At 40.0% G+C, this 27963-nt stretch overlaps 1 protein-coding gene across 1 annotated transcript in view; it reads left to right on the forward strand.

Moving 5' to 3' along the window:
• Positions 1 to 470: 470 nt before the first annotated feature.
• LOC124619282 (cyclin-dependent kinase 1-like) overlaps positions 471 to 27963 on the forward strand; it is a 76057-nt gene continuing 48564 nt past the window's right edge. The window contains exons 1-3 of the mRNA XM_047145551.1: positions 471 to 607; positions 14562 to 14718; positions 14800 to 14938. Of these exons, the coding sequence (XP_047001507.1) occupies positions 571 to 607; positions 14562 to 14718; positions 14800 to 14938 (333 nt within the window). The 5' untranslated portion in view covers positions 471 to 570. The remainder of the gene's footprint in view (positions 608 to 14561; positions 14719 to 14799; positions 14939 to 27963) is intronic.

Here is a 27963-nt window from a genome sequence, read left to right on the forward strand (position 1 = left end):
ATATATCATTTCTGTTTACATACTAGTTTTATGATACTCTGACTTTTGAACGCCAAGACGAAAAAACTGCAGCTAAATAGTGTGTCAGAATACTTGCTGTACGTCAAAAGTGGAGGCATTATGTTTTATTCAAAAAAGTTCGTGCTTCACATAGAAAATTAGCTGAAGGGCCTACAGAACCTATAATATACAGTATTATTTGTCTTTAGCGATGTTATTCGTCTGCTAAAGCAAAATTTTGAGATCTGAATTATCGAGATACCTAAAAACCTTTTGTAAACAATTAATGATGAAACTGACATTTTAAAAATATGAATGCAAGTTGTCATTTGCGATATAAATTGCACTTTGCAACAACGCTTGGGTCTGTCTCTTTGCAACGTATAAGTGTCCAGTTAATCCACACGTGTTTTGTTGTCTTTATATCCATGTCAAGAAGCGTCAGTTACCGCAAGGAGAATCTTAGGCCAGTGCAGTGTTGTGATTGGCTGTTGAACATTTTGAGTTTGAATTTGTCACCGGTGGCGGGTGTTGGGAAGTGTGGGTGGTGACTTAAGGATTATTATTGTGATGGACGTTTACCATAAATTGGAAAAACTTGGCGAAGGTAAAATAATAGCTGTGCCATAATTTATGGGTTGAATTTTATAGAAATAATTTAGCAAGAGAGAAACACTGTATTATAATGTCATTGTACACGTTACGATTTTTGTCTATCAATATTTGCTTTAGATCTAAATAATATATAGCAAGAACGTAGCTGCAGGTTTTGTTACACACTCATTTTTCGTATGTTTTTGACGTGTAACTAACAAAACTGTCTAACACAGGAAGTTTGCAGAATTATATAGGTGCTTTATGAATTGATTTTAGAGGGTACGTAAATCGGCCTTCTCACAGAGCTGTGAAAATTGCGTTAATCAGACTTCTGTCCACCGATCTAAACAGAAGAGTCTGTGGCTCTCATGTAATGATATAGAAAATGACTAAAACTATTACAGTAGATAAGTCTGGAGCGCTTCTCTTTATTATCTCGCAGCAAACTTCTGAAAATGGTGTTGGTATAATATGGTCATACCAGTCCTTCACTATTGCAACTACTTAGTACAGTGTTGTAGTGTATTAAAACTATTTGAGACTGTACCACTGTGCCCGTGCGGTTCTAGGCGCTGCAGTCCGGAACCGTGGGCCTTCTACCTAAGTTATAGGGGTCTGATGACCTAAGACGTTAAGTCCCAGAGTGCTCAGAGCCATTTGAACCATTTTTTTGTACCATGGTGTTACAGGACCAGACGAGGTATTTTTGTTTTCTTCCTAGCGGTGGTAATTCATTGCATCCAGTGCTTGTTAAATTGCTCATATCCTCATTGTGAGGCAGAGTTGTCAAAGGCTGAGATTACTGTTTGCTCACCTTTCCATTTCCTTTTATAAATAGCCGCAGCATGAGGTAGAGGTGATGGACTCTACTACACAAAAAAATAAATTTACAAAGGTGTGGCTTAAGAGGCATAGGTAGTATGGTACTGCCTAATTAATTAATTAGTTTCGAGATACTTACCTCATCCAGGTTTTGTTACATAACAATATGTCACTCACTTGCATAGAAGTGAACCCAGTGAGGAAGAAATTCAGTTGTTTGCTAAATGGGTATTCAGTATTTGGGAACACACAATTTCAAAGTTGACTAACAGAAGTCCGTTTATCAGAAGCTAAACTAATTGATGTACATTTTTATGATGTTAGTGGATTTTTATACTCTTGCTCTTAAGATCATTGTGTGCTCAGTTTCAATAAATAGAGTAACAGTCACCACACACTGTATAGTGGTCTTGAGCAATGAAAGTTACAGTGCAATTAAACATGTGAAGTTTGGTGAGGTGGGTGACAGGAGCCCGTGGCACCAAAGACATGTGATATAAATGTAGTATCAGCCAGCTCACCTAGCCACAATCTAGGGTTGTGGTGTTGGGATGTGGAAATGGGCAGGGGGGGGGGGGGGATAGAGGGCAAGGGAGATTGTGGGGGGAACAGTGTGGGTGTAGATCAATATAGTGAATTGGGATGCAATGGGGTAGGCTTGGATGTGGGTGTGTGACAATGCTAGCAGAGATTGAGGCCCACCTGATATGCCTCAGTGGATGTTTCATCTAGATCCTCCCCAACCTCTACACCAGCTTATCCGAGTTACATAAATAGGGCTTATTCTCTCTGCTGTTTTCTCCTTGCAACTACTCCATTTAATGTGCTACCTGAAACTCACCTATGAATGCTAGTGTGGGCTTGCCTATTCTTCCATGCGTCATTTCCTTATTTCTTCTCCCACCCAGAAGCTCCCTCCCTCCCTTTAATCTATCTTCTCCTCCTTGTTGCACACACCCACACAACTTGACAGGCATTCCACACAAAGTGGACCTTTGGATCCCAACTGACAATCTCCAGCCACGATGAAATTTTGCACAATGTCCTTTACGGAGTAAAATCAACCTGGCAAAAGACAGAAAAAAAGCAATGGAACAGGGCTGCAAAATATTCTTTAAGTGAGTGGTTGGAAGCGTGCGATTCCACCTGTCTGCTTTGACCCATGATGTAATGGTGTGATACCACTGTGGTACGGTATTTTAGTGTTTGTAGATGTGTTTTATTTGATGGCACTCCCTGGTGGTGGATGTTGATGTGCTGAGTCTAATGTGTACTCTTGGGGGGGGGGGGGGTTCATTTGAGTGTTGGTTACTTACTTACTCCTTGGTGCTACAGCTTATGTAGGGCCTTGGCCTCTCTGATGATCACAGCCCAAGCATGACGATTTTCTGCTCATTTCCTCCACCTCCTGAATCCAACTTTTCTCGAATCATTTTTCACATCCTGCACCCATCGTTTCTGCTCCTTTTGCCATCTGGATAAACCTTTTTGACAGCTCGATCCTCAGACATTTGCTCTACATGGCTCAGCCATCTCAATCCGTTACACTTATTTTCAGTCACCAAGTCAGGATTTCTATACAGTTCTTCCAGTTCCTTGTTTCTCCTTATCCTCCGTTGCCCCACCTCGTACATGGTTCCAAAAATCTTTCTCAGTATTTTCCTCTCTCATCTGCTCAAGAGCTGCCCTTCTGCTACACTCATTGTCCATGTTTCTGAGCCATATATTACCACCTGTCTTATGACTGTTCGATAGACAGTCACCTTCGATTTTCTGCTCAGGCTATGTGACTGAAGGATCTTGATCAGGGCCCAGTAAGCTCTATTTCCTGCAGCAATCCTAGATTTTATTTCTTCTCTTATTCTGCTATCCTCCGTAACTAGCACACCCAGGTATTGGAACTTCTCACATCTCTCATAATTGCCTCTGTTCAATGTAATATATTTCTCTTTAACAATAGCATTTTTCCTGGAAGCAAAGAGGTACTGTGTTTTTGTGTTGTTTACTGTAAGTCCTAACTATTCTGCCTCCTTTTCCACTCTGCCAAATCCTTCTTCCATTTCTTTCAAACTTCTAGACAGCATACACACATCATCAGCATAAGCTAGATTTTGGTGCGTATGGTTAAACAGAGTGCCACCTTGGCTATCAGTATCCACCCTTCGCATCACTGTTTCCAACACTATATTAGAGAGTAGTGTGGATAATACATCACCCTGTCTTAACCCTTGGTTGACCTCAAATTCTTTAGAAAGTTTTCCTTCTGCTTTTCCTGGCATTTTGTGCTGGTGAGGGTCATTTGTACCAGCCTGATAAGTTTATTTGGGAATTCAATCTCCATTAAGGTGTCATATAGCGTTTTCCTTTTTATCGTAGGCCTGTTTAAAGTATACAAAAAGCTGGTGTGCATCCACATTATATCCATAACTTTTCTATTATTTGCCTAATAATGAAGATCTGGTCAGTTGTTGGTCTGTCCTGTCAAAAACCATACTGGTAGTCTCTGAGTATTCCTTTTGTAATTGGTGCAAGTCTCATAGCAATGACTTTGGCTAATACTTTGTACACCATGCTGACTAAAGCAATACCACAATAATTTTCACAGTTTGCTTTGTCATTCTTCTTGTGAATTGGGCATCTAATGGCCATGTTCCACTGGACTGGCATCTCTTCCTTTTCACATATTTCCACTATCAGCTGATGTACCAATCTTGTTAGATGTTCACCTCCACCCTTGATCATCTCTGCTGAAATGTTGTCGTTACCTGGAGCCTTATTATTCCTTAAGCTTTTAATTGTCTTCCTAACTTCCACTATTATTGGTATAGGTACAGGTCTTTCATCCTGACTAACATTCGGCCACAGTTGGTCACCTTCTGTTTCAGTTTCTTCTAGAACTTCTCTTTATATAGTGACATTCAGCACTTCACTGAAATATTTAGCTCATTGATCTAGAACCTGTTCTTCTCCTCCTATAAAATTTTCTTCTTTATCTCTGCAGAATACCGTACATGGTTGGAAGCCTTTCTTCAGTTCCTGAACTGTCTTGTAGAATTTTCTTACTTCTTGGTCATTACACTACTCTTCTAGCTCTATAATCCATTTCCTCTCTTAATTTGTGTTTCTTTCTTCTTTTCTTCATGAATTCTTCTGTATTAGATCTTGTTTTCCTGTTTATCATTTTCTTCCTTGCCTCATTTCTCTCTTCCTCTGCATTTTTACAATCTTCATTGTTCCACCCTGCCCTTTTCATCCTTTCTTCTAAACCTAAAACTACTTTTGCAGTTTCTTGCAGAGCCTCTTTCATCATACTCCACTTCCCTTCAATACTTTTCAGAGCTTGGCTTTGTTTAGCCTCACACTTCTTCTGCAGTTCTGTTTCATACTTTTCGGATACTCCCTTCTCTTTCAATTTGGAAACATTTTATCTTTGTGGAGTTTTGCTCTTCCCTCTGGATCTATAGACAGCTATCAACTTCAAGGATGTCAGGCGCATGTCCCCTGTTGATTCCCACATGGTCAGTTTGATTAAAAGTAGTGTCATCTGACGAGAGACATGTGGTTTCCCTTATGTTCTTTCTCTGGAGCCATGTACTTTTCACTATCATTGCATTGCCCATGGCAAAGTCTTAAAGTCTTTGTCCATTTTGTATTCAACATCTCATGCAGGCTTTCATTTCCTACTATTTCTCTAAAGGCTTCTTCTTTTCCTACCTTTGCATTGAAGTCACCCATCAGTATCTTTACATCATTCCTTGGTATGCCTTCTAATTCCTGTTCCATTTGACCATAAAACTCATCTTTCACTTCATCCTCATCATCATCTGTGGGTGCATTCACACATACTAGTGTGATGTTGAAGAAGTGGGCTGTCATTCTGAAAGTACACATCCTTTCATTTAAAGGGTTAAATTCATGACTGCTGCTTTATACTTATTGTCTACAAGAAAGCCAGTACCGCCTACTATACCACTGTCTCTTCCACTATACATAATTGTGTAAGTACCGCTTCCTGATACCATCTCCTTTCCATCTGACCTCGTGAATTGCTACTACTCCTCTACGGTATTTCTCCATCTCTTGTTGGAGTCCATGTAGAGCTCCTGGTTTGTTCAGCGGTCTTACATTCCAAGTAGCAAAGTATGTATCAATTTTCTGTTTATGGCATTTTTTCCTTGCATGGGTCATTCATCAGTCCCACTGTTCCTATTTTTTAGTTTCATAACAATATGTTTTTCCGATATGGGGTTGTTAGCACCATGATGAACCCCCAACCTGGAGGGCCTGGATTTGTCGGGTTTACTCCCTTAGGGAGACCGGCTTCACCACACCTCTAGAGCCCTCCCTGCTTTGTGTTATAGGAAATTGAAATTGATAAGGAAAAAGGATGGGCTTGGGATAGGGCAGGAGACATGTTATCGATAGGACACTGTGGGACCTACTTTGTCTGGCTCCTCCCCTTTGGCCTGTCCGGCATGGGTGACCCTGCTGGTAGCTACGCTACCAGCAGCATGGCCCTCTGGATCTAGAGCATGCAAACCTCCTCGCCCACACACAGTGCTAAGTTACGGCGGTGTCCCTTTTGATTTTATTCTGTAGTAATTGTGATGTTTTGTCTGTTTTATATTTATGGTATTTTGGTTGTGTTTTAATTTATCTAATAAGTATGGGGTTTTTTGGATTTTTGAGTTGTTGGTGTTTTGTTTCTGTGTTGTTTTGAGAGTTATGTAGGTTAGGTGTGTGAAGTTTGTGGTTTGCCAGTAGGTATTGAGAGCTGCATTTGAGCTATATAGGCCAAGAGAAATGTCAGATTCCACTTTCCGGAATGGTAGGTGTCGGTTTTCTGGTATTGCGGGCTCCGTTTGAACTATATAGGTCAAGGGAAATGTCCGATTCCACTTCTTGAAATTGCAGTTTTGGTTTTTTGGTATCGTGGGCATCATTTGAGCTATGTAGCTGGGGTGAAGTGTAAGATTCCTGTTGGTTCTGTGGCTGTAGCATAATGTTGCAAGTTAAAGGATTTTTTATGATATGTGTTTCGGGATGGTGCAGTGTTTTGTATTGTTATATAATTAGCTGGTCCCCACCTTAAACCCCCTATTACCTGCAGTTGTCTCATTAGTTTCATTTGATTGTTAGAGTGAGACATTCTTGTGTCATTTCTATTTTTGTTTGCATTTGTTGGCATAAGTATGTAGTGACATCACCACCATTTCGTATCAGCTAGAAGTAGGTGTTTCCGTCATGTTGATGACATCATGGGCCAAAGCAGAAGGGTGGAATGGAAAAATTCCCTAATACCCTGTAAACTGTGACAGTTTCCGCGAAATTTAAGAGAGATGAAAACTGAAACTAGTAGTAATTCTAAGGAGGTGTTTGGATAACATGTAAGACAATTTTTGATGAATACACTATTGAAATTTCAAAGCTGAGTCATTCACCATTTTTATGCTGCATGAAGTCATATTTGTAGATGAGCTTTCGACCTTCTGTTATTGCAATAATGTTTTAATGATAAATGTGCCCTGAGTGATCTTTAGAAACTCTACATAGAAGTTACATGTTATCATTTCTACCAAAATACAGCAGTTACTTGCTTTATGAAAGTTACTGATATGTGAACAAGCACTTACCTGCAGAAGGTGAAATGTTCAGTACTGGTGATACACATGTGTACTGTCCTAGCTTTCAGAATTGTTAGTTCATTCCTAAGGAAGGATAGGGGTAAGTTGTGGAAGGTTAAAGGAAGGGCAGGTCACTCAGACCCTAGAATTGAATTGACCCATCCGTGTAAGGATGAGAGCAGACAATAAACTTACGTTTATTGTAGGCTTAACAGCTGTGCTGACACAGTTGCTGAGAGTGACCTTGGACCCAATTGACCTTTTTTTTTGCCATTAATCATTACTGAGAAAAAGCTGATGCGCATGCACTAACTTACCTCTTAACACATACAGTCATTTCCAGTAGCACACTGGCTAAGACCTGCTGTGCCCTTCTCGGTGACAGCCACCAACAATTAAAACACAGTGTGCACTAGCAAGTGTGTATCTACATGCCTTGTAGTTGAATTGTACCACCCTCTGTAAGTAATTGGGGACTACTGGAGACTGGAAGACCACCCTTCTCCTTTGACCAAGGATGTAATACCATGCTGGAAACCTGTATTGCGAGCTTACCCAATGTGCCACCAAAACATCAGGTATAATACCCATATACCCCCAAAAATAGAAACAACACACGAACCAATTCAGTGATTAAACAGTGGCATAATTTGTATCACTTCAGGCAGGTGGGTTACCTTCATAGTATCTGATGTTATTGAATTTAGCATATGTTAAAATTCAGAAGTAATACACACACATATTTTTGTTTTCTCCAAAAAAAATTCCTCCCCAGAGATACAGGCCTCCAAAGATGACACTGCAAATACTATTTTGAAGATGCGAATTTTGGGAAAAAATTTAAAATGCTGCATGTCTTTAACAGTTCTAGATACAGAGTTTTTTTTTTTTTTATTTGAAAGATAATTGCTTTGTGATCACAGTGGTATCCTCTGTTTGGACATATTTGTCAAAGTTCTTTACTGCCACCTTTTGAATTTTTTCATAGTTTTCAGATTTTTTTTTTTTCCAAAAATGCCAATCCAGAAAAATTAGATTTTTCTGCTGATTAGTACCCTGTGGTACTATATTCACTGTAAAGGAGAGCTTCCACTTTTAAGTTGGACTGGTTTTATTTTAAAAAATCATTTTTTGTTGCTTTCAAGGGTAGTGCGTGTCTTCACTGAAGTTGTTTCTTACTAATTTATTAGTTACAGTGTTCATTTCTATTGTCTTTGTTGCAGTTATTTCTTATCATTTTCTTTGTTGTAATCATTTCTTTTCACTTTCATTGTTGCTCTTATTTCTTGCATTTTGTCGTCAGTTTTGTTGTTGTTGTTGTTCTTCGCAGGTTTATGTATTGTAGTTGTTCAGTGCAATTTTGTTTACTGAAGAGGCTTCTAAGAAATCTGAGGCCATCTAGTTAGTTCTGTGCTTTTGTGAGGAATTTGCCAAACTACACAGTTGCAGTATGTTTTGTGAAAAGGACTGTTTGAAATATCTTCTGACTGGGGCCATAAAAGAGTGAAGTGTGCTAACTATTTGCATATCCATAAGAGTGATATATAAGACAATTAGCAAACTTTGTTCAGGTTGGGAATAAGTGTTCTAATTTGAAGACTCTGTTTGAAAGTGAAGGTGTTTCCAATGACGACTATTTGTGTTCTAAATGTTTTGACAGAATAACAACAATGGTAGTATCTGAACAAGGTGAAGCCTCCCATGGTGCAGATGATGCAGATTTTGCATCAATATAGGAAGAATTAAATACCCTGAATCAGTCAACTACAGAGTTAGGTGTTAGTCCTGTTAAGAAACCGTGGTCAGTGAAGTCGAGTCATAAGCTCCGTGCATCAAGAAAGTGCAGAGAAATTTCTAAAGCTATGGATGTATAAACTGCAGCAAAACTGACCACACACTTCAAAGTAGGAATTCCATCTTCAGAAGAAAATGAACCAAAGCACTCTTGCACCTCTTTCAAGTAATTTTTCATAAATATCAATTCAGCTGTTGCATATTGTGCATCCTACAGTGAAAAGGTGCAAGTTGTAACTATTATTCCAGAGACATTTTCAAAGAAAACAATTTTGAATCACGTTCCATCATCAAAAGTAGCCTACATGGTAGACAAATCAAGAAATGTGAGGTCTGTGAAAGGAGTCTTCAGAAGACCAGATCCCTGTTATAGTTAACCTGTAGAAGCAGCTCAAGTTCAAATAGTGCAGTCATTTTATCTGGAAGATAAATGGGACAGCTCTTGCCAGAGTGTCAACAAAAAAGACACTATGACTGAAGGTACATGTCTTACAGTATTAAAGAAACTTTTGCAGTTTAGATCAACTATATAACTTTACATATTGGAAGATGAAAACTTTATTCACTACGACCTTAGTGGGTAGTTCCACACCCACCTAGAGATGTCTGTTTATGTGCATACTGCATGAACTATTACCTTTGTGTGGTAACTTTGTCATTGAAGAACTTAATGGAGCACATGACATGACACCTTGGTTGGATGTGTAAAGTCATTAGTATTCTGTGACATAAAGCGAGATACTTATTTGTTTCAAGAATTTGATGACTGCGCTGTACAGGGAGGACTGTCTTAACAGACACTTGGCCTGGAAGGCGTAGCAGATAACTCTGCAGAAAGTACATATGCAACACGGGAGAAAAATAAGCTAATTAAGAAAACAGTTGCCTTTGAAAGCTTCATTGATGAACTCGGTAAATTGTCAGTGAAAGCAGTAACACACCAGCGTCTGAAGAAATTGCACCAACACCACATTGCAGAAGTGGAAAGGGTGTGTACAGGCTGAAGAACTATGTTTAGTGCTTCGCTGTGATTTTGCTGAGAACTGGTGTGCAGTTCTCCCACAAGAAGTACAAGGGTATCATTGGAGTAATGACCAGGTTTCAATTTTTGCAGGAGTGACATATTTTCAAAACAAGACCATAGGTGTTGCATTTATAAGTGATGACACAGGACATGCCTCAGCACATGCTTTGCTACCAATGCTCAAAATTCAACTGCAAACAGGGGCAGAGAAGATCATCATTATTTCTGATAGTGCTCCTAGTCATTTTAAAAATATTTACCAGCTATTTGAATTAAGTGGGCCTAAGTCAATTGTGTCAGGTGGCTGGGCATACACTGCTACTGGTTGTGGGGAGAAGCCGTGTGATGGTGTAGGAGGCCCGCTGAAGCACCATGCTACAAAACGTGAGCTTTCCAGACCAAATACAGCTGCAATTCAGAATGGTGAGGATTTTAAGGGAGTTGTGAAATCTTACATGTTCACTGCCTCATTCTTTTGTCCAAAGAGGAAATCGAAGAATTCCGTGAGCAGAAAAAAGAATGGTTCAAACAAACTACTCCTGTGAAAGGAATTCAGAAGATACGTTTTTGGACTCAGTGATGGGTTAACTCATATTGCACACACTTTAAAGAGCAAGAAAGAAGAAATTTCGTTCGTTCGGCCAACAACTCAGAAACAGCAGAATAATATTCAGTTTCACAACCTGAGAAGGGAGATGTTTGTGGTCTGTGTGTATGGCTGTGACTGGTGGATTGCAGAGACTATAGACACCAGTTATGAGTTAAACGACATTGTAATGAACTTTATGCTACCACATGGACCAGCTGCTGGATATAGGTTTCCAGATGAAGGATGGCAACAACGCCATCTGTGCTCACTTCCTGTTCACAATGTTTTGAGAGATTGTAAGTGCTCCAGTTCCTATTGGTTGAACAGGAAGGCTTCACTCTATATCAAAGGAAGATACTGAAGCAGCGGGACACATTTTTAGTTCATTGACTGGCTAATTTCAGTACAAAACAGAGTGAACAGAAGTTGTATAAATTTAAACCTGTAAATCTTGGGACCTTTCACATACATTTTGGAACCATTTAAAACGCTTGGAAAAATGAGTCTCTTTCCAGGGAATGTAGAACTGTTGTTGTTGTTGTGGTCTTCAGTCCTGAGACTGGTTTGATGCAGCTCTCCATATTACTCTATCCTGTGCAAGCTTCTTCATCTCCCAGTACCTACTGCAGCCTACATCCTTCTGAATCTGCTTAGTGTATTCATCTCTTGGTCTCCCTCTACGATTTTTACCCTCCACGCTGCCCTCCAATGCTAAATTTGTGATCCCTTGATGCCTCAAAACATGTGCTACGAACCGATCCCTTCTTCTAGTCAAGTTGTGCCACAAACTTCTCTTCTCTCCAATCCTATTCAATACCTCCTCATTAGTTACGTGATCTACCCACCTTATCTTCAGCATTCTTCTGTAGCACCACATTTCGAAAGCTTATATTCTCTTCTTGTCCAAACTAGTTATCGTCCATGTTTCACTTTCATACGTGGCTACAATCCATACAAATACTTTCAGAAACAACTTCCTGACACTTAAATCTATAGTCGATGTTAACAAATTTCTCTTCTTCAGAAACGCTTTCCTTGCCATTGCCAGTCTACATTTTATATCCTCTCTACTTCGACCATCATCAGTTATTTTACTCCCTAAATAGCAAAACTCCATTACTACTTTAAGTGTCTCATTTCCTAATCTAATTCCCTCAGCATCACCCAACTTAATTCGACTACATTCCATTATCCTCGTTTTGCTTTTGTTGATGTTCATCTTATATCCTCCTTTCAAGACACTGTCCATTCCGTTCAATTGCTCTTCCAAGTCCTTTGCTGTCTCTGACAGAATTACAATGTCATCGGCGAACCTCAAAGTTTTTACTTCTTCTCCATGAATATTAATACCTACTCCGAACTTTTCTTTTGTTTCCTTTACTGCTTGCTCAATATACAGATTGAACAACATCGGGGAGAGGCTACAACCCTGTCTCACTCCTTTCCCAACCACTGCTTCCCTTTCATGCCCCTCGACTCTTGTAACTGCCATTCGGTTTCTGTACAAATTGTAAATAGCCTTTTGCTCCCTGTATTTTACCCCTGCCACCTTCAGAATTTGAAAGAGAGTATTCCAGTTAACATTGTCAAAAGCTTTCTCTAAGTCTACAAATGCTAGAAACATAGGTTTGCCTTTTCTTAATCTTTCTTCTAAGATAAGTCGTAAAGTTAGTATTGCCTCACGTGTTCCAACATTTCTATGGAATCCAAACTGATCTTCCCCAAGGTCCGCTTCTACCAGTTTTTCCATTCGTCTGTAAAGAATTCGCGTTAGTATTTTGCAGCTGTGACTTATTAAACTGATAGTTCGGTAATTTTCACATCTGTCAACACCTGCTTTCTTCGGGATTGGAATTATTATATTCTTCTTGAAGTCTGAGGGTATTTCACCTGTCTCATACATCTTGCTCACCAGATGGTAGAGTTTTGTCATGACTGACTCTCCCAAGGCCATCAGTAGTTCTAATGGAATGTTGTCTACTCCCAGGTCGTTGTTTCGACTCAGGTCTTTCAGTGCTCTGTCAAACTCTTCACGCAGTATCTTATCTCCCATTTCGTCTTCATCTACATCCTCTTCCATTTCCATAATATTGTCTTCAAGTACATCGCACCTATATAGAACCTCTATATACTCCTTCCACCTTTCTGCCTTCACTTCTTTGCTTAGATCTGGGTTGCCATCTGAGCTCTTGATATTCATCCAAGTGGTTCTCTTCTCTCCAAAGGTCTCTTTAATTTTCCTGCAGGCAGTATCTATCTTACCCCTAGTGAGACAAGCCTCTACATCCTTACATTTGTCCTCTAGCCATCCCTGCTTAGCCATTTTGCACTTCCTGTCAATCTCGTTTTTGAGACGTTTGTATTCCTTTTTGCCTGCTTCATTTACTGCATTTTTATATTTTCTCCTTTCATCAATTAAATTCAGTATTTCTTCTGTTACCCTAGGATTTCTTCTAGCCCTCGTCTTTTTACCTTGTTCATCCTGTGCTGCCTTCACTACATCATCCCTCAATGCTACCCATTCTTCTTCTATTGTATTTCTTTCCCCCATTCCTGTCAATTGTTCCCTTATGCTCTCCCTGAAGCTCTCTACAACCTCTCGTTCTTTCAGTTTATCCAGGTCCCATCTCCTTAAATTCCCACCTTTTTGCAGTTTCTTCAGTTTCAATCTGCAGTTCATAACCAATAGATTGTGGTCAGAATCCACATCTGCCCCTGGAAATGTCTTACAATTTAAAACCTGGTTCCTAAATCTCTGTCTTACCATTATATAATCTATCTGATACCTTTTAGTATCTCCAGGATTCTTCCAGGTATACAACCTTCTTTTATGATTCTTGAACCAAGTGTTAGCTATGATTAAGTTATGCTCTGTGCAAGATTCTTTTTGGAAAAAAAAATATAAAAAAGTTCAGAATACTATAGTAAAAGAACTTTGACAGTCCAAATGGAGGATTTCTTTGTGATCATAAAGCAATTATCTTTCAAATAAAAAAACAACAAAATACCTAGAACTGTTCCACAGATACAGCATTTTAAATTTTTTTCCAAAATTTGCATCTTCAAAATGGTATGTGCAGTGTCCTCTTTGTAGGGCAAAGCTGATGTTGAAGGGAAGGACTAGATGGGGTGGGTTGTGAAGCAGCCATTGAAATCGAGCATGTTATGTTCAGCAGCATGTTGTGCCAGGTGGTCTACTTTGCTCTTGGCCACAGTTTGGCTGTGGCTATTCATCCTGGTGAACAGCTGATTCGTAGTCATACCAGTATTAAAAACTGTGCAATGATTGCAACAGAGCTGGTATATGATACGGTTGCTTTCCAAGGTGGCTCAATCCCTGATGGGGTAGGATATATCTGTGACAGAAGAGTAATAGTTTTTTTACATTTTCTGAACCAATCCTGCTGTGAGTATAAAAGGAAAATCATTTATTTTGGAATACAAGTGCATGAGGAAGATTGCTGTAACAAAAAAAAGTTACTTACCAAAATGTTGGTTAACTGTGGGGCTGATGGGCTGTCTTTTAAACACTCCATATTTACCTTCCTGAAAAGTACCCAGGACATCTGTAATGTTCACAGCTAAGCACTGTAATGTGTTAGAATTGATAACACGTATCTTTCCTGTGGAACTATTATTATAGTTTGTTAAAACATAGTTCCAGTCACGAAATTGTTCAGACTGAGTTTCCCCAATTTTGATCTTGTGCAACATGAAAATGGTGAATGACGCAGCAGTGAAATTTTAAGTGGGAAGAACACAAATAGTTTTGCATTTAATTTGAGAACTTGCTCACATTACTGCAATTTTCAATTTTCAATAATCTTAAATATGACAAACTATTTTTTTGTATCTGGAGCTCTTCTGTATGAAATTTCGTTCAAATTGTAGATAATTAGGTGTGGGATGATTACTGAGATTGATCCATTTGATGTGGAGATTCTGTTTTAAAAAGTTACACCATTTTAAATATTTTCAGTAATTCGCACATCACAACTTGCAAATATTTACCAAAAATCATAACATACCACTGCAAGCTGCTATTAAAACTTTTATTGTTGCTCCCAGTTTACATGTAATGCATGATAAACATGAAATTGATCTTTTTTAGGCACATATGGTGTTGTATACAAAGGGAAACATAAGACAACTGGACAGTTAGTTGCAATGAAGAAAGTGCGCCTTGAAAATGAAGACGAAGGTGTTCCATCAACAACCATCAGAGAAATATCCCTTCTTCGAGAACTGGTACACCCAAATATTGTGAAGTAAGCTGAGCTCTTTATTAACATTTTTTCAGATACCCCAAATTTGGACAATTTTTCCTCAAAATTGAAATTTTTGTCCAGGCTGGAGGATGTAATAATGGATGAATCAAGAGTCTACTTAATTTTTGAGTACATGTCAATGGACCTGAAGAAATATCTGGATAGTTTAGGTCAAGGCAATTATTTGAAGCCAGACATGATGAAGGCTTTCTTATATCAGGTGAGTTGACTGCTGATGTTAACAATAAGTTTTGATACAAGAAAATTTTAAGTGCAATTTTAGCTTTTGGCCGAAGCCTTCTTCACAAAAGGAGACACACATTCTCTCACACAAGTAGGATATACCTGTGACAGAAGAGGAATAGTTTTATTACTACATTTTCTGAACCAATCCTGCTGCGAGCATAAAAGGAAAATCATGTATTTCGGAATACATACAAGTGCACGAGGAAGATTGCTGCAACAAAAAAGTTACTCACCAAAATGTCAGATAACTGTGGTACTGCTTGCAACATTAAAACATCAAATTGTGCGTCAGTCACTACATTTGGATTTGTTTTAGTGTTCCTATTTATTTAAGCATACAACTTACAGTGTATGGCACTTTGCACATCTTTCTGCAGCATGTTGTTAGGGGGGTTATTCCGTCAAAGTCATGCAATCTGAAGTGCTCCCAGCACAACCAACTTGAATTTTACACCTTAGGAACCTGTATGAACTTCTTCCAGTGTGCAGCTTTGTCCATAACTTGTCTGTACTAGTTCAAGTTTGGCAATAATAGAACTAGGATTCTCCAACTTCCCATTGTGAGGTAACCTTTATTGTGCAACACAGTAATAACATAAATGAAAATTGGAAATTAATACCCAAGACACAATCTTGCTTATGACTTTAAGTATGACGAGAATCTTGTACCGATTTTAACAAGGGCATTAAAAAGATGACCATATGTCAGTGAATGTGTGTGTGTGTGTGTGTGTGTGTGTGTGTGTGTGTGTGTGTGTGTGTGTATTTAGTGAATTATAAACTTTTGTGTCCCCATATTCACTTTGTTGTCAGCCTCTGAAGTTCCAAAAATACTAAATCTACCAAATTTTGCTTATATTTGATGCCACAGATCTTAAAATTGACACCTGTGTTTTATGATCTTTCACACTACAGAAAAGACTGCTTCTAAGTGCAGCAGAAACACCTGCTTTCATTCTAATGCATTTTCAGTGAATGTGCAAACATTTTGCTTGCAGTTGGAGGGAAATGGGAAGGAAAAGAAGTTAATCTGTTGGTTGGCTGTATATCAAAATTACTGGGATCTCATTGCCAGTGGGCCATGCCTAAAAGTGAAGCTAGGTCAGCCACAGGTATATATCTTTACTACAAGTTCTAAAGATTGAGTATTAGGTTCCTAATGGCTTCTGAAGTCATAAGTCTCTAACTCAGTCGAGTGCTCGAAATTTATTGCATTTATCAGTGTTTGTTACTGGCATGTTGTACTGTTGCCCCAGTCAGTGTTGCTCTTGGAATTAGAATTACTGTAATATCTTGCTGTTCTGAAAGCCAGCAAACATCTCGTTGCAGGCCAGGATGAGGGTCGAGCACCTCCATGAAGGTGCACGAAATTGATTAGTGCCTTCAATTGAAACTCAAACTGATTTCCAATCCACCAATTCCTACCATACACACAGGAAATGTACTGGTCCAGTAAGGGTTCAACAGTGTTGACATATTTGTACGTTGCTTTATCACACTTATCAACATTGGACACAAGGAATAGTTAATCATTTGACATCCTGCTAATATGAAATCTTCTTTCATCCGTTTGCACAAAATGATGATCCCTTGTACCAGACACTGTGCATCCATTTTTCTGACTGCTTTCCCTGACTAACTTGTGCTTGTTTAATTATTTTATTTCAAAATGGTACTTATATGGGACACGCCTCGTAAATGATTGATTAAAGCAATGTTGGTTGACTATTTTTCCCAGTGAAATCCTTGAACTGCATGTTGGACAGTTTCTGGTGAAGTCCATCGATATGATCAACAGATCTGGTTTGAGAACTTTGTTAGTGACTTACTAGTGCTTACTTCGATGTTTGGCAAAGTAGTGCTAGCTAGGAAGCCAAAATTTTCATTAGTTCTTTAATGAAGTCTTCCACTGTCAGTTGTGTGGTTTAGTATGTCCAAGCCAGTGTGAATCCATCTCTGAAAATATTGATACTTTGGATAGAATTCGGTTTAAAATTCAAATTCATCCACCAGATTTATTTTTCTCCAGAGCCTCTGTTCTTCAACATTCTTCACATTGAGGGAGAATACAGTCTTTAGATACCAAAGTATGGGCAGTTTTTGTAAGCAACACTTGCCAACCTTTTAACAATGGGCTGTGTGCCTACATTAGTTTTACACTCTGATATATTGTGTATTTACAGCCTGAGTGTGATAATCACATCCAGTGATACAGCATTTGAGTGTTTGCGAGATACTTTGAGTTAGACTTAGTTTCAAGGGGAGGCGAATACAAACTTGCAATTGCATCCTTTTATCGAACCCCAGATAAAACTACGAGGGTTGAATGAAAAGTAATGCCTCCACATTCGTTAATTGGGTTTGGATCACATTCTTTTTTCCACACAATCACCAGCCACCTGGATACATATCTGCCAACAATGAAAAAGTTTTCTGAAGTCAACACTGTTTCCGCAACCACAGTCTCACAGTTCTCTCAACGACTTCATTAGTACATAATGATGTCCCCGCAGATTGTCTTTCCTTATCGGGAACAGGTGGAAGTCAGACGGTGGTAAATCTAGACTGTATGGAGGATACCGTACAGTGGTGAGATTTAGTCTCTGAAGTTCTGCTGTGGTGGCACATGATGTGTGTGGTTTGGCATTGTCATGTTGCAGAAAAACATTTCCCTTTTCCTTTCGGAGCCTTGTTACCTCTCGTTTTAGAGTTAGCATTGTTGTGATGTAACACTCTGAATTTATTGTTGTTCCTTGATCAAGGAAATCAACATGGATAACACCACCTGGTGGTCATGATTTTTCCAGCTGAGGGTGGCATCTGGAATTTCTTTTTCTGGGACGAGTCTTTGTGTCGATGTTCCATAGACTGACGTCTCTGGGTCATAATGGTGTACCCAAATTTTGTCTCCTGTCACAGAAAAAAATTCTCGTAATGCAAGAGGAGTTCGTGGCAAATTTCAAGTCTGTGGGCTTTAATTTCAGGAGTCAGCATCTGGGGGTACCCATTGTGCACAGATCTTCCGATAGTCAAGCAAAGCAATAATATGACCCACACATTGTTGTGAAATGCCGATTGTGCTTGCAATTTCTCTGTGAGTGATACGCAGAGCGTCCTGAATCAATCTGTTAACATTTTGCTAGGGGAACTCGATGGCTCCTGTCACAGGACATCCAACTCTGTTTGTTTCACAGGTCAGATATTCCCATGTCAACATCTTTAAACTTATTTGCCCAACGACGCACGGCACTCATATCAACACAATCACCATAAAGTGCTTTCGTTCTCTGATGAATCTCCTTTGGGGTGACACCTTCTGCTGTCAAGAATTCAATGACTGCACATTGCTTAATTTGCATTGACTGACCATCTGTGCAGGGCTCCACACTTTACACTGTAACAACACAATTGTTCAATGCTAAGGCTTCCTGCTAATTGGAGCTGTAGAAAAGAGGCTACGGAACAAGCCAGTACCTGCCGCATACCAATGCTGCCAACTGCTGAAGAGCTATGAAGGTGACTTTTCAGTCAACCCTCATATATTTTGGTCATAAAAGTTGAATAGATCTTCTGTTGTCAATATATTTGTTGCAATATTGTGATATATTACTTGTGAATATACAATAAAAAATACATGCAACAGAATTCGTTGAAATGTAGCACATTGACATGGTACGTCCCTTAAAAACCTGTCAGTCATTTTCAGTAATTGTGACCGCACATTGGAAAATTGAACATGATGTTTTGGATGCTTGAAAACGTGCTCTTTCTAACTGTGATTAGTTTGCAAACAATTACTGAAAACAGATTTTCTAAAAGCAAATGGAATGTGATCTATTTTTGTTATTTTTATGAACATAGTTTTATCTGCTTATTTGTTTATCACGTCTTTAATCAACAAAATATAAGAAGCCAGTGTTGAAACTGTATCCACAGTGTAATTTTTCCAGCTACTTTGCCCTAGTTCATGTAACGTTATTAGCCCCTGTTGGAAATAACCCACTGTTCATGGGGGGCTTAAAACACGCTTGTCCAAATAGTACAGGGAGCTTCAACAGAAAATGATATTTGAAAAAGAAGTGTCGAATATGCCCTATTTTCATTTTTACTCAAAAATCATCATCTTATTGACAAATTTGTAGGTTACTGGAAAATAGTTGAAGGAAATTTTGCATTCCACCTCCTCGTGCTGCCAAGCTATTGTGTATTATATTTCATATTCGGCATGCGTTTTTGTCTCAATTTTCATGCCAAATTTGGATTCAAATTATTTGCATTAGTATCTTGTGTGGGATACTTTCTTGCAGTTAAAACCATGGACTTTCTAACGAGCCCAGTTTGGAAAGTTTCATAGAATAGCATTTTGCAAAACCATCTCAAAATAGCACACATTTAACCTTTTTACAAACTCTTCAAATTTTCTCTAATTTATTCAGTATTGGAAAGTGGTAGACGAATGAAGCTGTGTATTTGAGAACTTTGTGTTGCTTGGTTGCAACATACCAAGTTTTACAGTTGTCATATCTTTAGTCCCTGAAATATAAAGACGCAAAATATTGGCAGTCATTAGGGACATTTGGGAATGTTGAGATAAAATTCTGTCGAAATCCGCAATGATGGAGCAAGAAAATGTTCCGAAATCAGTCAGTGTGATATGGAATAATCCATTAAGGAATTACGTAATGTGACTGGATACAAAAGAGCTACTTGCCAAGGGGTGGCAGGAGAATGCACGTTTAAAAAAGGTCGAAATTTGCAAGCTTTTGGAGCCAGTGGCTCCTTGTGGCAGAAGGGTTGAAAGGGAAGGAAAAGTGTGGAATGAAAAGAACTGGTGATGTTTAGGAAATGGATAGTTTGGAAAAGTCACTGAGAAACCCAGGTCTGGGGGGAGTTACTGGACTGAGAGCTTAAGGCAGAAGATATGGTTATATGCAAGATGGAGATTACTGACTAAACATGCTGCATAAGTTAATAGCAGTGGAAAGTGTACAGCCTTCCAAGATTTCCTAAATCCTGCATTGCTTCGCAACACTTTCTCAGGTCCCTACAACATGACCCTAACTTCTCTTCTGCAGAACTTGAGGCTCTTCATTCCTTAAAAACTGATGACTCCGTCATTATCCTCCCAGCAGACAAGGAATCTACCATGGTGGTACTTGATTGACATGAGTTCGTAAGCAAGGGTCTATGATAGCTGTCTGACACCTCTAAGTACAGCATCTGCCATAAGATCCCATCCTCATGATACAAACTGACCTACAGTTCCTCCTCAAAACCTCTGGCCCCTCACAAGGACAAGTGCATCAATCCATAGAAATTCTTACCCCACCCAAATCATACATCCCCACTTTTTACCTTCTTTCCAAGATCTCCAAACCATGGCCATCCCATAGTTGCTGTCTTCAAAGCACATACTGGAAGTATATCTGCCCTAGTTGATCAACAGGTGCAACCTATAGTACAAAGACTCCCCTCATTTATTAGATACACCAATTGTTGCCTACATTGTGTGAAATCTGTGCCCATTCCATTCCCACCACATACCTTGCTTGTCACTGTTGATGCCATCTCCCTCTATATCAACGTCCCCATGTATGTGGTCTCTCTGCTGCTGAACATTACCTTAACAAGTACCTACCTGATTCCAAGCCTGTGAGGTCATTCTCACCTTAATCAGCTGTATACTTACCAACGATTACTTTGCCTTTGAGGGGCAGATATAAAAGCAGATCAAGGGCACGGCCATAGAAACCAAAATGGTTCCTTCCTGTGCCAACCTTTCCATGGATCACTGTGAGAGGGCTTTTCTGGAATCCATGTCTTCAACCTCTGATTTGGTTTAGATACATTGATGAAATCTTTGTCATATGGGCTCATGGTGAGGCTGACCTGTTAGAATTCTTGGAGTCCCTAAATTTATTCTCCCAGATAAATTTCACGTGGTCCTGTTTCGAATCCCATGGCAATTTCCTTGATGTTGACCTCATCCTCACCGAGGGTCAGCTCACACAATTCTCTTCGCATTGGACCTGCTAACAAGCAACAGTACTACCATTTTGACAGTTGCCATCCTTTCCATGTCAAAAGTTCCCTCTGATACAGCCTTGAGACTTGAGACAAATAATATTAGTTCGGATGCAGACGCTTTACAGCAATACACCACCATTCTCACCTCAGCCTTCACTGGACGTAATTACTCCACCAGCATGGTTCAAAAGCAGATTTTGCGGTCCATCACATTCAGTCCTGGTACTGCTGACCCCTCTAAAAAGCAACTTAGGAGTACACCTCTTGTCACTCAGTATTATCCTCATCCTGAATGCATTAATCACCTACTTCAACAAGGCTATGACTTCCTAAAATCATGCCCCAAAAAGAGGTCCATTCTGACAGACATTTTCCGCACCACACCTAGAATAACGTTTTGTCATTCTCCACAATATTCTTGTCAGACCCTATGCTGTTTCTGTGTACATTTTACTACCCTATGGTTCCTACCCCTGTGACCATCCTTTCAGGAAGAGATGTCCTATGCACCCTCATGCCCACAACCTATGCCAGCTCTGTAACTGGCAAATGAATACTACCAAAAGGCAGAGCCACTTGTGTAACGTGTCATATACCAGCAGTTATATGAACATTGTTTGCCCTTTTATGTTGACATGACTACTGTGAAGTAATTAGTTAGGATGAGTGGACATATACAGGAGTATACTGGCAACACACAATATCCTCTTGCAGAGCACGTTCTACAGCACGGCAGTCGTGATTTCGGTGCTTGTTTCACCACATGTACCATCGGGATTCTTCGCCCAGACACCAGTTTCTCAGAACTGCCATTACAACCCTTGGTTCTCGACACCCGTCTGGTCTTAATTTAAATTAAATTCTTCCATCTCAGCATTTCTTCACAGTAACTATTCATTTCTTCTTTCCCTTTTAGTTTTCTATAGATCATATTTTCTGGCCTGTCAATTTCACCCACCCACCCACTTAATACCACTTAGCTTTTCGCTCTTATTAACTCGTGCACAGTGTTCAGTCAGTAATCTGTTTTGCATATTACCCTATCTTCCACCTTTAAGCTATAAGGTTTTCAAATATCATCCAGTGCAGTACACAACAATCAATTTTTCTTTCTCAACACATGTGGTAGTTCTCCCCTGACAAGAGGTTCTTGGTGACTTTTCCAAACTCTACTCCTTTGCCTAAACCTCGCCAGTCCTTTTCCTTCACTGTGTTAACAGGAACCTCAGACTTCTCTCAGATTATGTAGTTATCTTTAGTGAAGCACAGTCTTGGAAAAGCTGCACAAATATTAACTTGGATCATGATGAGATTTCAGAGTGGTGCGAAGACTGTAACTTGTTTTAATAGTTCATAAATGTAAAATCTTGCACTTCGCAAAACTAAAAAGTGTCGTAAGACTACAGTTTGTCACAATTGCAGTCAGTCTACTCATACAAACATCTGGGTCTACCGTATTTACTCGAATCTAAGCTGCACTTGAATGTAAGCCGCACTTGAAGCATGAGACTCGAAATCAAAGGAAAAAAAATTTCCTAAATCTAAGCCGCACCTGAAATTTGAGACTCGAAATTCAAGGGGAGAGAAAAGTTTTAAACCACACCTCCAAATCGAAACAAAGTTGGTCCATTGTAACATGAGAGACAATTTAGGTCGAATGGATGAAGATACAGCTACAGTAGTATGGTTCGAGTCGTAAGCTTAACAGTTAAGCTTTACCAAGTAGCCATTGCTGTGTGTCAGGCGCTCCATCCGTATTTGTACGGGTACCCTTCCTTTTTCAGGTGCTTTGTCTGGTTTGAATCAATTGCTTATTTTGCTTTGATCTGGTAAGTGCTGTTCTCTTTGTTATAGGTGTTTACGTCACTCTAAGCTGAAACTGCATTATTTTAATGTGTCATGCATTGTTTGCCGCATTCTGATAATAAGTGTTTACGACCTGTCGCTGCTCGCGGCATGGCTTCCTTTTGTGCGCACTACCGAGGCTTACAATATAAAAAAAAGAGGAATTGTCTCATTAGCGAAACAATGGCAAGAGTTGTCTTTGTCTTTAAACATGTCTGCTTGTGTCTGTATATATGTGTGTGTGTGTGTGTGTGTGTGTGTGTGTGTGTGTGTGTGTGTGTGTGTGTGCGAGTGTATACCCGTCCTTTTTTCCCCCTACGGTAAGTCTTTCCGCTCCCGGGATTGGAATGACTCCTTATCCTCTCCATTAAAACCCACATCCTTTCGTCTTTCCCTCTCCTTCCCTCTTTCCTGATGAGGCAACAGTTTGTTGCGAAAGCTTGAATTTTGTGTGCATGTTTGTGTTTGTTTGTGTGTCTGTCGACCTGCCAGCACTTTCATTTGGTAAGTCACATCATCTTTGTTTTTAGATACATGATATGATATGTGTATTATTCTGTGTTTGCTGTTGTCTCACTCTAGTTTTGTAGTTTATTAGACAAACAGGATTTAAATGAGATAGCAGCAAACACGGAAGAATACCAGGCATAATGTTTACATTCTTCTACCTTTTCTTTTAATTTATTTACTGACGCAGAGGTTTTGGTGCCAGTATTTATCTTTGTGCCTGCAAAGCATGCCTGTGTAGCGCTACATATATTCGACAGCAGAAGTTAGCTGTAGTGGCATCTACCAACTTTTTCAGAGCTTTCGCTTACTTTGCACTCGATTCTAAGCCACAGGCGGTTTATTTTATTACAAAAACCGGGAAAAAAGTGGGCTTAGATTCGAGTAAATACAGTAGTCATTTGCAGGTATGTGAAATTAAGTGTGTGAGGACTGTATGCAGTTTAAAGGAGAAGCCATAATAACTGATAGTGGGAGGTAGCCTCTGCCATGTACTTCATTGTTTGTTTGCAGGATATGGATGTAGGTAGTTCACTGACTGTTGCAATATCCTTTGTCTTTGCCCTGGCACATCGTTTTTTCCTTGCATAGCTTTTATATCTTGAATCATTATTTTGGAATTTTGATGTCAGCTTCCAAGAGCTCTTATGCTTGTCTTGAAATCTTCATCAAAACTGATGTAATCTGCGCCATCTGATAGAGATGGGCTGAACATGTGGATTTTTCTGTAAGGAAAAATCTTTTTTGCATGATGGCCTGTTTTAATCTGGTTCTGTATCAGATTTTGCTGTGTATTTTAGCTGATTTGTCATTTCCAATTTAATTAATGGCAGTTTGTTTCATTTTTCTAAAATAGTTGCAAAATGTTCTATGTAAAAATGCATACTTGATTGAGGACAGTGCTTCATGATGAAAGCATTGCAAGCAAAGACTACTAGGACAAAACAGCTGTTATTGTAAAGAAAAATCTTTTTGAGACTTTATGGCCTTTTGTGTACAATTAAGTGGTGGACAGAATCGTCAACATTTTCAAAGTTGCATGGATTTAATTGATCTTTTTTCACTCAACAATGTGGGGTAGTGTATTGTTTGAAATTCTGTGCTCTTTGTTTAGTGCAATTCACTACAACCTATAAGTCAGCTAGGCTTCAGAGACAATTCGTAAAGAAAACAAAGAACATAAATTTTTGGTCACTAAGTTAAAGCAGTGTTTAAACCTACCAATAAAATAAAACCAGTGTTTTACACCTTAAATTCAATACTTCAGAATTACATACTTCAGGATCAAAGGAGACCACTTACAAAAAGCAGAAGCGTTTGGTTGTCGATACGCGCACACAGAAAAGAAGAAGAAAGAAAAACTTTCAAGGTTTGGGAGTAGTCCTTTGATGAGCTACACACACACACACACACACACACACACACACACACACACACCTCTACCTGTGCCCCTGTTCGGTGTCTGCTAGACTCGTGCCCATGTAGTGGCATATATTTTGTGTGTGTGTGTGTTTTGTTCTTTAGCTCGTCAAAGCATAAACTCCAAAAGCTAGCATTTTTTGATACCTATCAACACCTTAATGCTTCCACTTTTTGGTGAGTGGTCTCCTTTAATCCTGAAGTATTTGCATTCTACAGGAACTTTCCTACAACTTTTACACCTTAATTTAACAATATGAATATGATTGTAGGCATTCATTACTTTAAAATGCACTGCTTTCAGTGGTTGAATGAAACATCAGGCGTCAAATATAGGCAACTCATCGGGGCCCGTAGCTCATTTGTGAGTGCATGCTTGACTACCACGGGCCGCCAGCCTTTGCAGCACTACTTTCCTTCCTGTGCTTGTGCTCCAAGCCTGTACTTCCACTATCCCTTTCCCCCTCCGTCTTTCCATTGGATTTTGTTTCTGGTGCACGCCACGCTTGGACGCTTGGACCTTTCACTTCCAGCCTTCTCTACACCTTTTCATTAATAAATACATGGCCCTCATTGTTGACCTGCCACCACTTTTCCAAATCTTTCAAAGTGCAAATTGTGCAGGCACCATTGCCCAGTGTGGTGTATGTTCCACCTTTGTGGCTTTCCATCTTAGCAATGTTCCCTTCCAGAAAGGTAGTACGCCCAGAACTCACCACTGTAGCCATCCTGTTGTGGGGAGTGTGACAGGGGCTTAAGTACCTGCAAGATAGTAGCCCCCTGACCAAGCAGAGATTGCCTTGTCGATGCCTGAGCTAAAACCTCCCCATATATGCCAAGGAGTATGTGCCCATCGTGACTGGGGCACAGGGACTCCAAATGATGGATAACTGGCTAGATAGCCATGGGTGAGTCTGGGTGGCACCTGTGGGGAGAGCCCCTCTTTGGTGTAGTTGACACCTTGGCAGATGAATAACATATGATGCAGGTGAAGTTTCCTCCTGTTGGTAGTTGTTAGGACGCCATGAGTCTCTTCAGAAGCAAAGAACTCACTCATGTCAGAGAGAGATGATCAGAGAATGTTTCCTTCACTGGCAGTGTTGTGGCAGGAATGTAGGGCTAAATGACAGTTTTGGTTAAAACAACATCCCGTGCCCAGTCGTGGGCGTTGCTTGCTTGTGACAAGCTGGGCGACATTTTGGTGACTATACTCCCCACGATACTCTAAAAAGGGTTCAAGGCATAAGTTTCCATTGTGACCCCTTGCAGTCTCCATTGTGTCCATAGTGTGCCAAAGGACAATAGGGTTGCTACTGAGACCTTCATCTTAGTCTTAGAGAGCAATTTGTTGCCTGAAAATGTCAAAGTGATGGTATACTGATGTGACATGAAACCCTAGACAGACGAGTCTGTAGGATTGTGGACAACTGTTGCATGCGAATGTTCCTTGTGCATCAAAACTAGACATGATTGTCTCAATGGGAATTCCGCGATCGTTCATTAAATAAAATATGGCGTTTCAGTCTTCGATCGCTATTCTTTATTTTCAATTACCGGTTTCGGGCTAGCTGCCCATCTTCAGACCATATATTGTAGTTACAGAGTAACTTGTCCATACAGAACACTCGGTTCGCTGTCATAAGACTTATTGTGCCCGGGAGACGGTGGCCCCTATCACTTGTGAGATCCAGCGGGCTATCGCAGAGTCCATACCTGATCTAGTAACCACCACAGATATTGGCCTGTACATTGGTGGAATGATCACTGTCAATTGGCAATCAGGGGCAGACGAACAGCTCTGTGGAACTTCTCTGTTCAACTACAGAACATCATTATGCCTTCAGGTCTGTGAGAGCACATGCGAGGTGAGTGATAAAAGAATGGAAGAGGGCTTGCTGGAGGGAATTCGCAACTTCCATTAATCGGTCCACTTTCACTGCGCAAGTTTGGGGATCAATAAGACGGATTTCGGGCAAGAGTAGTACACGGCCTCTTATGGCCTTGTCAAGTAGTGGGGTCTTTGTGGACATACCAGAAGACGTGGCCCAGCTTTTAGCTGAACGCTTCACTGTTACTACATCATCCAGACAAGCCCCTGCTTTTCTGGTGTTCTTTAGGACTGCAGAGATCAGGAAGCTCAGTTTCTTTCCGCATAATGAGGAAGTCTAAAACCTTCTGTTCTCCTTGTGGAAACTGGAATCAGCTTTGTCTGCATCCAGAGACACTGCTCCAGGACCTGATGAGAACCATTGTGCCACGCTTCATCATCTGTGCCCTGAAGCAAAAGGACAGCTCCTCTCTTGTTTCAATCAGATCTGGTTTGGTGGACAGTACACTACAACTTGGAAGGAGGCAATATTGATTCTGTCCTGGAAACCAGGCAGAGACTGTAGTGCCCCTAACAGTTATCAGAGTGTAGCCCTTACCAGTTGTGTGGGTAAGACCCTTGAATGTATGATCTGCCACGTCATCTGGCTGCTCGGATCCAAAAGTCATCTGAGCTCCTCCCAGTGCGGTTTCAGGCACTACTGTTCCACTCTCAAAAACATAATTCTACTGAAGACGATGATACAGGAGTCCTTCTTCTGCTGAAACCATTTGGTTTACGTGTTTTTTGCCCTCAAAAAAGCATATGACACTACTTGGAGGCACAACATCCTTCACCAACTTCATGACTGGGGACTATTCGGACACCTGCTTCTTATCCAATCCTTTTTCGAGGACTGGCGGTTTTGATATCGCGTTGGCGAGGCCATGTCTGACTGCTATGTTCAGGAGAATGGGGTTCCCCAGGGCAGTGTTCTCAATGTCACATTGTTTGCCATTGCTATCTATGGCATTTCCTCCGCAGTCAGGAGGCCTGTCAAATGCTCTTTGTTTGTGGATGACTTTGCAATCTTCTTCTCTTTCTCTGATCTTATGACAACAACGAGGCAGCTACAGCTGACCACTAGGAGGCTGGAAACCTGGGCCAGGACAAATGGATTACGATTCTTACCCGAAAAGACTGCACATGTCAATTTTAACTGTGCTTGTCGAAGTTTCAACCAACCAGTGCTCACAATGGGGGACAGTATTTTACTTTTTCAAGACACTGCTCTTTTTGGGTTTATTATTTGACTCGAAATTAACTTGGCTCTCACATCTGAAAGACCTACAAACAAAGGGCTTCCAGCCATTGAATATTTTGAAATGCCTTAG

The sequence above is a fragment of the Schistocerca americana genome, chromosome 6, assembly GCF_021461395.2.
Source record: "Schistocerca americana isolate TAMUIC-IGC-003095 chromosome 6, iqSchAmer2.1, whole genome shotgun sequence".
Lineage (NCBI taxonomy): Eukaryota > Metazoa > Arthropoda > Insecta > Orthoptera > Acrididae > Schistocerca > Schistocerca americana.